Here is a 14,806-nt window from a genome sequence, read left to right as displayed (position 1 = left end):
TAGACCATGGAGACCACCACCTTGCCGCCACCTCCAGTACATTCAGCCATCTTACCTGCAAAAAGGAAAGTTACAATAAAGTTAGTCAGACAATTTTACAACATTACAAAGCATCTAATCAGGCACTCAACACCACTAGTAATACCAATTAATTAAATATATGTGTGCAATAAACTTAGCCTACCTAATGTAAACTACACATTTAAATATGCGGTGGGAATGTTATTAACTTGCGTCAGCTTGAAAAATAACGCTATCAGTATGACTGATCATGGACGTTAGATGACAAACTAAGGTCTTTCTCAAATGTTCACCGATATCCCTGGGAAGTGACTGGTTCTTGGCGTAGTGTTTAATGCAGGCGTTTCATTTATCGATCATTCACTTATGCGGTCTACAACTACCGACCTATTTTTTACAGTCTATGCTACCGACCTACCATCACAGAAGTAGCTCTAACAGAGGTGTCTGTCGTTAACGTTAGAAAAATGCAACGCTGGCAAACTGGCTAGTAGTTACATTAACATGACGGGTTGATGAGGTCCATGCTTCACATTACGCTAACTTATGTTGCTTTTATGACATCATACCGTTGCTTTATCACATCATATACTGTACTGACTGTCTAGTGTTATTAATCCCCATGTACAGTCAATGGTTACTCCACGTTGCATACATTAAGATTGCGATATTTGAAAACAGCAACAACTAATAAAACCAAGTATATCATGTATATCATCGACTGTTACGGGAGCTGTGTGCTAATCTTCACTTCAACGACTAACTTAGCCTCCCGTTGACGGTAACGTTAATGTAGCTGCTAACGTTAGCATGTAATTCGCTGTCCGTATTTCTGTTGTTAGCTCATTAGTATTCACCATACTAAATTGTCACAGTCTATAATCAACATAATAAGCTCTCTTAGACGTATTTAAGAACAACAATAGACAAAAAAAACTTTTCAGTTGATACGCAACACTTACCAGACAAGAACAAACCGATTGTTGTTTGTACTGTTTTAACTCACAGCTTCAAAATTCATCCAGCCAGCTAGCCTTCGGCGCCGAGTCGATCTGCGTTGTGGAAAGGAGAAGGGGGCGGGTTTCACTTGACAAGGGGCGTGTTTAACTCGCTGAGTGGCAACTGAGTGGGCGTGCCTGACCGCGACTCCTCTTCAGGCGCGCATGCTTCAACTTCTGCCTTTCCGCGACTTCAAATTGGTTGCAATTTTTCCAAGATGGCGCCGCCTCGGCGGCTTCAATTCCATAGAACACTGCTGAATGCAACCACACTGTCCAGTTCTATATATACAGTCTATGAGTTTTGCGCAAGTTTAAAGTGTTTAGCCGACTGGGTAATTCGTTAGCTATGATGGAATTTGTTCAATAAGTTTCACTTTTCATGCCTATGATAAGGCTTTGCAGTTGTCCAATGGTCAGTCTATTGTCTCAATTGTGTTTCATGTGACGCACCGAAGCGTCATGCATTTGCTCCGGTTGAAAATGTGTCTACGTCATTTGTCAGCTGTGATCAAATGCATTCAATAAATTCCACTTTTATGTCATGAATATAACATGCCTATAATTAATGTTTGTATGGTGTATCTAATCTCTTATGTTATGCCTCTCTTATGTTCAATCAAATTGCCTTTGCCCACCCGTTTTTGCCTGTGCCCACACATTTGAACATTTCTGGCTACGTCACTGATTTAGTGTTATCAAATAAAGAGACATGCAATTAGGGGGTAGTCTTGTGTAGAAGCAACAAACAATGTTATTTAAATAAACGAACAAAGTGGATACTTGCTGTCCATGAAAACAGCATAGGGACTGACTAATCCAAAAATGGAAATAACAGGTCTTTGAATTGACACGCGAAATTAGACTGTTGTAGGCCTATAGCCTAAGTTAAAAGTTGAATGGGCATAAGTCACGACTTGTTGTAACAGAGGTAAATATAGTAGCAAATAGCCTATAGTGATGATACAGCTTTTAAAACATTGATTTCACTCTCGCTGGAGTGAACGCAGAACGGGCTCACGCATTGGGCGCCCTGTTTATGCCTATCTATATCTTCGTATAGCCAATCTATACAAAATATCAGAAAATGGTTTTGCATTAGGCTTATAGCCTAGCAGATAATAAGACTACCAAATTAATTAAACAAGAAAACTGCATGTGTCTTTCTTTCCTCCGATTGGAATGAATGAAATTACTGCGCAAAGTGGAAAGGGAAAAAAGTGTGAGATTTCACAACATTTGTTTATGTTATAAGAATATGAAATTAATAAATATCAGAACAAGAGGCTTTTGCGAATTAGCCGAAAGATGAACGATAATGCGCCATACTGTAGCCTATAGTAGGCAAAAGTTTGCGAGATGGAAAGAGGAAAATCGCGTTTAAATGTCCATTTAAATCAGTGGTTCTCAACCTTTTTTGAGCAAACGCCCCCCTGACCTTACTTTGATCTTCTGACCTTACTTTGATCTCCCCACACACACACACACACACACACACACACACACACACACACACACACACACACACATACACATACAATAAAAAAAATAAAAAAACTACACCCCTGGGTAGGCTATAGGCCACTCACATTCATGCTATATTGCTTAAATAAAAAAACGAGCCCATATCTTTGGATGCTTTGTCGGGATGTTTTTTAATTAAATGTTCCTGTAACCGCGAGGGTTTCATGGCCTCATTCGAGAAAACGTGATCGCAGAGCAGGCATATAGGTAAAGTAGTGTTCATCGGTGAAGGAATAAATCCATAATTGATGTAATTTGCATTGTACTGTCGGCACTTTTTCTTGCTATCCGCCATGTTTGTTTGTGTTGTTTTATTAAAGATGAAGATGTCACAGTGAATTGTGTACATTTTTATTGGTTATTGAACTGTTAAGCCGCAAACTTGGGTTATGTTTATCGGCGTTACTATAGAGATGATGATAGCTGGGGCTGGGGGATGTGAGTCCGGGCGTGTGGAGGCCCGAACTGCACTGTATGACCACTGAGCATAGATAAACAGTAAAATGTAGCTGGGACGGTAGAGGGGTTAGAAACCCATGAGTGAAAATAGCCTATTTATTTCAGGTAGCCTATTTTTGCACCAAAAATATGTGAAAACCATAAAAAAAAAAACATTCCCAGCGCCCCCCTAGGTTAAAAAAAAATTTAACCCCCAGAGGCGGTACCGCCACCGTTGAGAAACCCTAATTTAAATTATAGCGCAATCTAATGCACTGTTGTGCATTTTAAATCCGAAATGAGAAGGAATGTGAGGAGACTGCTATCTACAATTGAAACTACCGGTAGGCTATCTGCAGCCTACGCAAATGTAATAGCCTTATGTCCTGGGCTATGGATGTCTATGCAAATATAGGCTGATTCATCTCTCCTTGCATTTTGCAACTGTGAGGTCCATGGTAGGCGCCCGACAGAAATATTGTTTCATTTTCCGATTGAGATATCCACGCTCTATGCTCACGTCCCCCAGTGCGGCCCTGTTTACCGGTGTTACATGGCAACTGGCACCCATGTTAACTGGCTGCGTTGGTGACGTTTCACGAGTGATGACGTTTCTTTGACAGATGTGGCCGCTTGCAGATTTGTCACTTTCTGATGGAAACTGGAGACGAACAAATACAAATATGCATGACATATTTAAATGTCAGAATTGTCTGTAGTAGGCCTACGCTACATGCACTGGACCAGAATATGCCACCAAAACAATAAATAGCCTTATAATAACTCCACGTGGGTATCGAACCTGCTTCCTAAATGAAACCTCTTACATGATAACCATTTTTACGCATTTGCGTATTTTAACCAGCCCTAAAGTCATAGTGAAATTTACTTCAGTTAGTCTATACAATTAGAAGAAGTCAGCTGATGATTGTAGCAAGTTAACACGGCTGATGGTGTTGTCTTGCTACAGCAGTTGCCCAAGCCAGTAGGTCTTCAAAGTATCATGGTTAAGTTTTCAAACATTTTACTGACTGGTGGTCAGGCTCTCTGTGGCCACCTAGTCTACCTGTAGCCTAAATTGAGGAAGCGTTGCTGGTCTAAAAATAAATAAATAATAAAAAATTATGTGATGGGGAGGATTGAACCCATGTCGACTGCGTGATCAAGCAATTTATAGGCATGAACCTGTTGCGCCACAGGAGAAGCACCAACTTAAGAATTGGGAAGTAAAGTATCGTGTCAGCAACATTAATGTTAATAAGCAACATTAATGTTAATAAGCCTAAAGAGTTTTGACTCTCCCTGTGCGCAAATTTTGTGTAAAATATGGACACGTTATAGACTTCTCCTGCCCATTGCGGTGTGCGTTTCAATGCCTGTGTTTCATGAACGGAATTCTTAAAAGAATAGGCTGGACAAAAGGATACACAATTAGGCAACACATTTTTATTTGATTTATTTGCTGACGTTCATGTTCATGTGCCTCTACAGACACTTCAGGTAGGGGCGACCACAGCCTAACCTCAGTGAAACGTTTGTAAAACTTAACCATGATACTTTGAAGGCCTACTAAATGGCTTGGGCAACGTTAGCATGATAACATGGTAGCCAGATAACATGAACAGCTATGTTAACTTGTTACAATTATAATAACGTTAGCTGACTTCTTTTAATCATACAACTGAAGTCAATTTCTGTGAGTGCCGTCAGCTGGTTCGTGGCGCAAGTGGATAGACGTCTGATTACCAAGCAAACAGGTCAATTTATTCGTGGATCGATACCCACGCGGAGTGTATTTATGCTATTTAGGTGTTTGTTTTTTGGGTGGCATATTCATGGTCCAGTGCATGTAGTACTACATAGAATTTTGACTTTTAAACATGTCATGCATATTTGTGTGCGTCGTTGAAATACAAATACACATGCTGATACAAATACAAGAAGAAAATCCAGAACAGTCGTCCACAATTTCAGATGGCTTTGCCTGATACCCAGATTATGATACAGTGCTACATCGCTGTAGTGGCATAGTGTCAATTGCAATTGTAACTGCCAAATTACTGATTTTAATGCTTGGGATGTTGAAACAGTGAGTTTTTATGAATCTGAACACCTCCAACATGTCTTTACAGATATACCTCTTTGCAAGTGTGTAAAAAAATAAATGGAAGAATACTACCCATTGAGTGTAATGACCCAAATGAAGTATGAATATGCATTACAAAACTGGTGTAGCAAGATTTTCAAATGGACTTTAATTTGTTATTTACATGCTTTGTTGCTTAATGATTCTTAGACATCAACTTCTTTTCTTTTCAAGTGACATGAAGAATGCAGTCATTGGAAACAACAAGCAAAAGGCCAACCTAATTGTCCTGGGAGCCGTGCCCAGGTGCACACACACTTTCTATCTCTCACTCATACTTCACCACTCCTTTGCAAAATATCTCATACCATATCCTTAGTCTTTGGATAACATGCTGTAATGTAGGCAATGTCACACATATAGGAAGTAGAGTTCTTGGTTGGTGTAGTACTCTATCAAATTTTAATTTAAGATGCGAACCTATTTGACCTCCAGGCTCCTATATTTGCTCCAGCAAGACTCCTCTATTGAGGAACTGAGGACGGAGTGTGCAGTGGTGCTAGGCAGTCTGGCCATGGGCACAGAGAACAACATCAAGTCCCTGGTGGATTGTCACATCATACCTGCCCTTTTGCAAGGTGCCTACACAAGCAAAAACACATTATTCAATTAATGTTTATACTTAAGCCATTTAATGGGGACCCAGTGCAGACCCAGTGTTTGACTCCTGTATTTTGAGATAAAGTATTTTTTGCGGAATTTTCATTTGTTTTCATCCATTTCATCTGTCTGTTACCTGTACCAGGTAAACTGGTAAAATGTGTGCATATAAAAGATGAAACCCCTTGAGACGATAGCAATAGCTACGAATCTATGTGCATATTTTGCGTCAACGTATTTTTTGTTTAGTTTCTACAGGGGAAATGACCTGGATCAAGGTCTGTAAGCCAGTAACTGTACTTGCAGGAGTAAAAGAGTCTCCCTTAACTAGTGTCTCTCACATTCTCACATTAAATCTCTTGTAAGCAAAAAGTGTTGTTTTGTTTTTTAAAGGTCTGGTCAACCTCTGCCAATAAATTCTAACAATTGACTTAATCTCCCCAGAGAGGGGAAGGAACGTGAATTCTCTATTTCAGTCTATTGCAGTGTATTGCAGTGCAGTGGGAAAGGAAAAAATCTTTTTGTGATTGCCCAAAACATATCTGTGTACCTTTTTCAGGCCTGCTCTGTCCGGACCTGACCTTCATAGAGGCCTGCCTGCGTTGCTTAAGAACAGTGCTCATCAGCCCTGTTACACCAGTGCAACTACTTTATACTGTAAGAGATGCTTACACACATTGCTACAATGAATAGACTCAATCAGCTGTGTGAATGCTTTTAGATGTAACATATTCTGTAAGACTCCTCAAATGTGTACTAATTAGTAATTTGTGTGTGTTTGTGTGTGTGTGTGCGTATGTGTTCTCTTCAAGGATCCGACTGTGATTCCCCATCTCATGTCTCTGATGAACCAGAGTCTGCGTACACAAGAATACATCACACAGATCATCTCTCACTGCTGCAAGGTCTGCTCTAACAATGTCCATCTATTCAATTATCATATACAGTACCCTCCAGAATTATTGGCACCTCTGCTGGCAAGTTGACTAAAAACATGTTTAAATGAAAAAATGAGGAAAATCCAACGTTGGGAAGTACATTTATTTTTAGAGAAAGTGAAATCTCAAAGAAATACATATTTTTAACAAAAACACATTGCTCACAATTATTGACTCTATACAATTATAAACTAACATATTTTGCTATGTAAAGACATACTTCAATCAATGTTTTGAGATGTTAAAGTTCAAAGTTAACAACATTTGACATGTCAAATAACTACCCCAATCTTTGGATGACATCAAATTTGTGAATTTCTGTCTAGTGGACACTGCAACATAGTCTAGTCACTTTTATCTATATAGCGCTTTTATATGCACAGAGTGCAATCCAAAGCGCCACACACAAGACAAAAGATGCCAGACGGAGCGGTATAGTCGCCAGCGTACCTGTGCGTCACTCCAAGACATAAACAATTTCACAAACAATAAAATAAACAAACTCTCCTGGTATTTAACACATTGAGCAACATTATGCTCTTGAACAGTCCATAGCTAGTCAGGTGCTCTTGAACGTTTTTCAGGCAGGCCGGAGCTCCGGAAGCACGCGTCAGCTGTTGTTCTCCAGGAAGCACTTTGAAGCCAGCCAGCAGATCAGCAGTTCGGCGAATCTTCAAAAGTGACAGATCCTCCACCGTTAGCGTAGAAACATTCACACTTCCATCTACACCAGTCAGACACTTGTTAAGGCAGCTAGCTAGCGCAACTGCTCAGTAACGGATCAGTATTAGCCTATACAATTTGGCTAATTACTTTTTCCATCGCATGGAAGATCCCCCTCCAGACTACGGACGCTCCGTTACTCGCTTCTGGTTTCAAACGCAGCTCAACGCTGTTCTAACGCAAATCGGAATCCCAGCAGGCCGTTAATACTCATTATTTTATGGTGCAGCCACCAACGCGGCAAATAACGGCCTGTCCGATCAAGCACTCAAAACTAGTGAAATGGCGTTTACAAACGGAAGTTCGGGAGGAGCATGACGGAATTTGTCACGCCTCCTTAAATCAGACAGGTTATTTATTCGCAGTCTGTCTCTACCTGCCGAAGTTGCAGCATCGGCGTCACTCCGCTTGCAACCCACCACCTCCCCTTACGCCTCCCGTCTTCCATAGTTAAAGAATAAAGAAAGGAATCCTGCACAACTCCTGCCTGTGCAGTTGACTCCTGCACGATCCCGCAAATCACTTCAGGACCCTGGCCAGAGACTTCGTCAAACATGCTTTTTCTATTATGATATTGTATCTGTTTGCAAATTACGGATTGTGAACTTGGCATTAATACACTGCAAAAACTGCTTATCTAATACAGTCTAACCAAGTGGTATTCATCTTATATCAAGATCAGAAAATATACTGTAGTTGATATTGTTTTCAGTATATAGAGACTAGTCACTAATTAGTGCAAAAGTGGAGATGCTCTTTTTGGGGGCATGACCATAGATAGTCTAGTCTTTGCAAGCAATATGTCTAACAAAAATATGCAAACTTATAATAAGAATAAGAATAATACGTAAACCTTGTTTACTGTCTTGTCCAGTCTTAGGCCTACTAAAGGGAGGGGGGGGGCATTATTTCATAACTGCTTCACTAGAAAAAAATACCACCAGCTGGTGCGTTCTCTCCTGGTGTAAACCTATCGTGGTAACGTTAACTACCTTAACATCAACGTCCATTGGACTGAGAGGTCTTGGCTGGATTTGCATTGGACCGTGAACTGTATGCACATCTCTGTTTCTGCCTTCCTGAAGCCTGATTGCTGCTAATGCAAATGTAAATGTAATGTAATGTAATGCCGAGCTCCTCCTTCAGTGTCTGAGAAATCGCTTGTGGCCTCTGTGGGGTCTGGGCTGCAGGAGAGAGTAGATGTTGAAAAGGACAGCCCAAACACGCGGTTGTGAAGTTCAACATCTAATGCACCCCAATGTTTAGTAGGTAAGGCCTACGCAATTAAAATAGGCTGCTGTAGCTAACTGCGGTAGCTATAACGGCAAGAGAAGTGATGTGCAGCAACACATTATTAGAGAGGATTCCAAGGAACCGAGCAGAGCTACACACTGGTGCAGGTGCTCCCTTGGTCAGCTAGGGAAGGGCTTTAATATGCTGGCACTCTCTGAACACCGAGGAAGGCGAAAAAACTCCGACATTTAAAGGAGAAAAAATCCTTCCTTGCCCTCTTAGCAATAAGCGACAGAGCAACAGCTCCTGTGTATCAGCTGCCTTATGGCCAACGCCGGCATTGAGTTAAATACATTTTGTGATCCCACATAGATTATATTGTATTACTATTTCATGTAGACACGGTCTCAGACGAGATGCCGAGACGGTAGCCTATAGGGTAGTGGCACCAATCCAGGGAAAGAGGGGTGAGGGGGAATCAGGGACGCGGTCCCTGGCTGGGAAAAACGCCTCCCGAACGGTTCGCCGGAGGGAGATGGGGAAGGGGAAAAGGCAGAAGCACGCCGGGTCGCCACGGGAAGGGGAGGAGGTTGCGCAGCACCCTAGGTAGGCAAAGAGAAAAGTGGGGAGGGTTGATTAGCTGGAAAAGAGAAAGAGGCCGTAGTAGCGGAAGGCAAGGTAGGCGGGAGATGATGGCTGAGATGGCTGCACGCGGGCTGCCATAACTTGCTGAATTGAGTGAGCAGGGGGAAAAGCTGTTTAGGAATAGAGAAAGAGGCTGCAGTAGCGGAAGGCAAGGTAGAGGGCTGCATGTGGGCTGCCATAACTTGCGGAGTTGAAAAAACGTGTTGCATGAACAGAGGGGGAGACGCCGGAGGAACAGAGCTCCGCGCTGTGGCGCTGGTGCTTGGTTGATCGGCTATAGTAGGAGAGGAAAGATAAACTGATTGGGCAGGTCTGCTTTCCTTGCGAAACGAGGGCAATCAATCCTACATCCAACTCTAAAACTAATTCACGCCTTTATCACTAGCAGGTTAGACTACTGCAATGCACTTTTCACTGGTCTTCCCAAAAAACATCTAAAGAAATTGGCACTCATACAGAACTCTGCGGCTAGACTTTTAACTAAGACTAAGAAGAGAGAACACATCACCCCTGTGTTGGCTGAACTGCACTGGCTCCCTATTTCCTATAGAATTGATTTTAAGGTTATGTTAATTACTTACAAAGCTCTGAATGGCATAGCACCTTCATATATCTCTGAGCTTTTAATATCTTATCAACCACAAAGGAAACTTAGATCATCCAATTCTAATCTTTTAATCGTACCCAAAGTGCTCCACAAACAAAGTGGAGAAGCTGCGTTTATCCATTATGCCCCCAAACTATGGAACACCCTGCCTCTGTACATCAAGCAGGCGAAGTTCAGTAAATATTTTTAAAAAGATCTGAAAACATACCTGTACAGGAAAGCTTTTAGTTAACTCATCTTATCCTGTAGACTACATTTTCAGATTATTCTACATCTGCTACTATTGAGGGCGCAGCCAGCCAGAAGCAGATGGGCTCCCCTATTAAGTCAGGTTCTGCTCAAGGTTTCTTCCTGGAATATGGGAGTTTTTCCTTGCCACAGTTGCCATATGGCGTGCTTGTGGGGGTAAGAGGGTTAAGGCTGCCAGTCTTGTGGACGCCATTTTTTCTATATTTTTTGATATGTTGCTGAGTATAACATAAACAGCAAAGAAAAGTGATTGATAATGACTGACTGACTATTATTGTGTTACATGCTTCAAATGTAAAGCACTTTGAGCTGCATTCTGTGTATGAAAGGTGCTATACAAATAAAGCTTTATTATTATTATTATTATTATTAACTCTGCTCTAATCAAAGATATGGTCCGCGGAGTAGCTCTCCTTCTTCGGGTCGTGTGGCGGCTATCGCTGTTATTAGAAACAGGCGAGCGATTGGATGCTGGAGAAGGTGCTGGGGAAGCCAATCTGCGCGACCGGCGACTTGGCTTCTAGCTTGACCAAATGCGTCTTGCAAGCGGAGTGATGCCGATGCTGCAACTCCGGCAGGTAGAGACAGACTGCGAATAAATAACCTGTCTGATTGAAGGAGGCGTGGCAAATTCCGTCATGCTCCTCCCGAACGTTTGTAAATGCCATTTGTTGATGTCCACAACATTTTGAAACAACAACCTTCCAATATTCTAAGCTACTAATTGACCTATTGCCAGCCCCGCCCATCGAACGCGGACGAGCCAATGGCAGTCCAGTAGCTCCACACATGTAGACCGAGTCCGACAGCTTCACCTTACAGCTCCATAGAAATGCATTGGGAGCCGTGATTTTTTTTCCGGTTTTATGGGATTGTATAGTGATGTAAGTTGAAAAAGGACGGCCAAACGACATGTGTGGGATTAACGCAACACCGATACACAGAATGATGGCTTTCAATCTTGATTATGCTTTTTTGTAATTATGTTAAATTAGATTAAATTCTCTCCTCCCAGCTCTCTATTTTAAGCAAAGGGTTACTCATTGGCAAACCACAATGAAACAGTGCTCCACCACATATATGGATTAAGCCAAACAGTTAACTCAATGTAAGTAAGATAAATAATAAATAAATTAATAAAGTTGAAGTCGCTATGCAATGTAGACTATGTTTCTGTTTATTTGCAGTACCATGTTCCTTACATGACATGACCTGGTGCCCTTGTAATATGCATGCCTATCTAGTCTATCTAGCACAGCTAGCTATTAATATCAGTGAGTCCCACTCGCCCCGTGTAAGTTTGTCACCCAACAAACCTAGAAATTAATTTTTAATCATGTGTCTCCATGGCATACTGGAGTTCTTCAACAGATTCTAAATGAAATCAGGTCCGTGGCTCTGTAAAAGAACCTCTTGGGTTATAACTTTTACAGACAGGCTTACAGCTACCATTGAAGTTCTAGTCAACTCCAGTCTGAGCTGTCGGACTTAGCAACAGTAACTTAAAGGAGAATTCCGGTGTGATATTGACCTAAAGTGTGTTGAAACATGATACCGAGTGTGAACGTATGTCTCACAGCCCATCTCGGCTTGTCCCCTGTACTCCAAAATCTGGCGCTAGTTAGCCGATGCTACCAACAGCTTTTTCAATGGTGGTGCTTCGGCATCGGGCTAGCCATGCAATTAAATCACTGTTTTACACCATTTACGAGGCTCAATGTATCTCCACACTTCATTGGTAGACTTCCGAGGGCCCTGACATTTAAAACGAGACATTGAGAACTATGAAAAAGCACTGGTAGTTTACTTATAAGACAATTTATACAGACAGTATCTTCACAAAGTTTAGCGTTTGCAGCCATCTTGAATTTAGTCACGATAAGTCGAGCGACGAGTAAGAATGAACAGGCATGTTATGGGATCAGATTCCAAAAATAATTCAGTGGAAATGCATGGATTCCAGTTTCTTCCAGTAGCAGCAACTGGAATCCATACATTTCCACGGAATTATTTTTGGAATTTTTGGAACGCTAAAGACTGTTCACATGTCTTTCTTAACCAGTATGGACATTTAATCTGCAAAGGCAAGTTATTCAACTCACACAGACTGTGATCAGACATCCTGGTTTAACCAGAATCACCTACCGCTTGCGCTATTTCTACATCCATCGAGGTCAGTTTACTACAATCCATAAACAACAAACTTGCAATACTGGAACATCTGCACGCATATATTAAGGACTTAAAAGCCAGCCTCGAATTTTCCCAATCACAGATCGACACACTCGCATTAGAAAACCGTGAACTCAAAGGAAATATCACAAACTTATCCGACCATGTTAATCAACTCACCAGCTTAAAAATCGGATCATGAAAGAAACAATCCTAGACCTCCAGTGCGCAGCATGCTGATAACCTAATTTTTTCGAATTCCCCTGCCAACTTCTAAAGATACACCCGGACGACCCAGAGAAAGCAGTTAAAGAAATCTTGCAGTCATCTCTCAAACTACCGCCAGAAACAGTTGACAAGATTACCTTCCACCGTGTACACCGCCTCACTTCCAAAGACAATAAAAAACCTCCTCCATTATCGCCAAGTTCAACACTTCAAACACAAAGAACTCATCAAAAGCTAAGGAAAAGAACTGAAAGGCACTTCATTCGGACTAAACGACCAATTCCCACAAGTAATACAGGAAAGAAGAAGAGCCCTCTTGCCCATAATGAAACAACTCCGGCAAGAGGGCAAACGAGCAGCACTGTCAGTCGATAAACTGTATGTCAATAGAACTCTGTATCGCAACCCCAATATCACCACCTGGCTATAGCACATCATACCTCATGCCAACATTCATCTTGATTATAACATTGTCACCCTCAACTCTCTCTAACCCACTGCCTACTGATGCCTTGGATCACCTCTCTCTTCTCTCTTCTTATGTTTCACTCCTTTTGCTCCCCCTACCCACCCATTCTCTTTTGCTCTCTCAAAGTTTAATGTTTTTCATGGTGTTTTGTCTATACATGTTTGCTTGTGTGTCCTGTCTGTTTTTGTTTATTATGTCTATAGGCTAAAGTCAAATTATGATCTGTATGTTTTCAATGCTAAACAGAACATTTTCATGCTGTCACCACTCCAGAACCAAATTCCTACCTCTTTATGCTCTATATTCTTCTCAGCCCCTACCCTTTACTTCTCATTCGCACACCACATTACATACCTATTCCTCCACCCCCCTTTCCCCCTGTCCTATCTAACTGACACCTGCACACACTCTCACAAACACAATACCCATCTTATCAAACATTTTCATAACTGTACAATCACAACATGGTACCACTTACATTCCTGACCTGGGACATCCGTGGGATTTGGATCTCAGGCAAAGAGGCTCAAAATCTTTTGATAGTTTAAAAGCTGACATATGTCTTCTACAAGAAACTCATCTCTCAATCAGACTACACCCGCATCAAATCAAGACAATTCAATCACATTTTCTCATCTCATTACAATACAAAACAAAGGGGAGTTTGCATTCTGATTAACAAAAGAATCTCATTCATCCATAACGCCACCATCACAGACCCAGAAGGATGTTTTGTCATCATAAACATCTCAATTCACAATACCCCTGTAACAATTGTTAATGTTTATGGCCCTAATACAGACAACCCAGTTTTCTTTCAGAACCTCTTCACCTCCATCTCAACTCTATCTGGCTGTCCCATCAAAATTGCAGGCGACTTTAATACAGTGTTAGACCCCACAATTGACAGATCTGATCACTCTAAAAGCAAACGAATCTGGCAATCCACAAAAACAATAAAACAGTTCATGAGCGATTCTGGCCTTGGCGATTGTTGGCGGCTTCAGCACCCAGACTCCAAATGCTACTCTCTTTTCTCTCCGGTCCACCACTCCTATTCCCGTATTGATTATTTTCTAACCAGCAACTCTATAATGAAGCTAGCTCCGCCGACCAATTAGCAAATGGCGTTTTAATACATCCCTCTTACAAGACCCAAATTTCATCAGTTTTGTTGGGAGAGAGTGGGCATTCTTTCTAGAAATGAACGGCTCCCCTGAATCATCTCCTTCCCTTCTGTGGGAAACAGGAAAAGCAGTACTCAGAGGAAGAATCATCTCATATTCAGTATACAAAAAAAGAAGGAAAAAGAACAGGAAGTAGAACTCAACAATAAAATTAAACAGTTAGAAGAAACCAATGCAAGCAACCCAACTGAAGAAACACAGGCAAAACTTAGGAAACATAAATTCAAACTCCATGAAATACTCAATAAACACACTCAATTTATGATTCACCGTCTAAGGCAGGAAAACTTCCACCATAGCAATAAATCAGGTAAATACTTAGCAAATCAAATCCAACGTAACAAAGAAAAATCAACAATCCCGGTCATAAAGAACTCAGCAGGGAAGCTAACCAGCTCACCTGAAGAAATAAATCATGTTTTTTACCAGTTTTACAATAAACTATATTCTTCAGAAATAAACCCCAACCAGGAATTCATAGACTCTTTCCTAAACAGCATCAAATTACCACAACACAATGAGACCGAAATAAAAAACCTGGAATCACCTATAACTCAACAAGAACTGTTTGATGCCCTGAAACAGATGCCCGATAATAAAGCACCAGGTCCGGATGGCTTTCCTGCTG

General features: G+C 41.3%; 1 protein-coding gene across 3 annotated transcripts in view; it reads left to right on the top strand.

Annotated features, from left to right (window-relative positions):
• Window positions 1-14,806, top strand: part of armc8 (armadillo repeat containing 8) — a 272,052-nt gene that overhangs the window by 39,848 nt on the left and 217,398 nt on the right. For all 3 annotated transcript variants that reach the window (XR_007193229.1, XM_048239967.1, XM_048239966.1), the window contains exons 3-6: window positions 5,302-5,373; window positions 5,563-5,705; window positions 6,287-6,384; window positions 6,540-6,632. Coding sequence is in view for 2 of the 3 variants with exons in the window: in XM_048239967.1 (XP_048095924.1) it covers window positions 5,302-5,373; window positions 5,563-5,705; window positions 6,287-6,384; window positions 6,540-6,632 (406 nt within the window). In the remaining variant the exon portion in view is untranslated. The remainder of the gene's footprint in view (window positions 1-5,301; window positions 5,374-5,562; window positions 5,706-6,286; window positions 6,385-6,539; window positions 6,633-14,806) is intronic.

Source organism: Alosa alosa, chromosome 3 (genome assembly GCF_017589495.1).
Source record: "Alosa alosa isolate M-15738 ecotype Scorff River chromosome 3, AALO_Geno_1.1, whole genome shotgun sequence".
NCBI classification, from domain to species: Eukaryota; Metazoa; Chordata; class Actinopteri; order Clupeiformes; family Clupeidae; genus Alosa; species Alosa alosa.
Note: the sequence above shows the minus strand (reverse complement) of the source record. Positions and strands in the feature narration are given on the sequence as shown.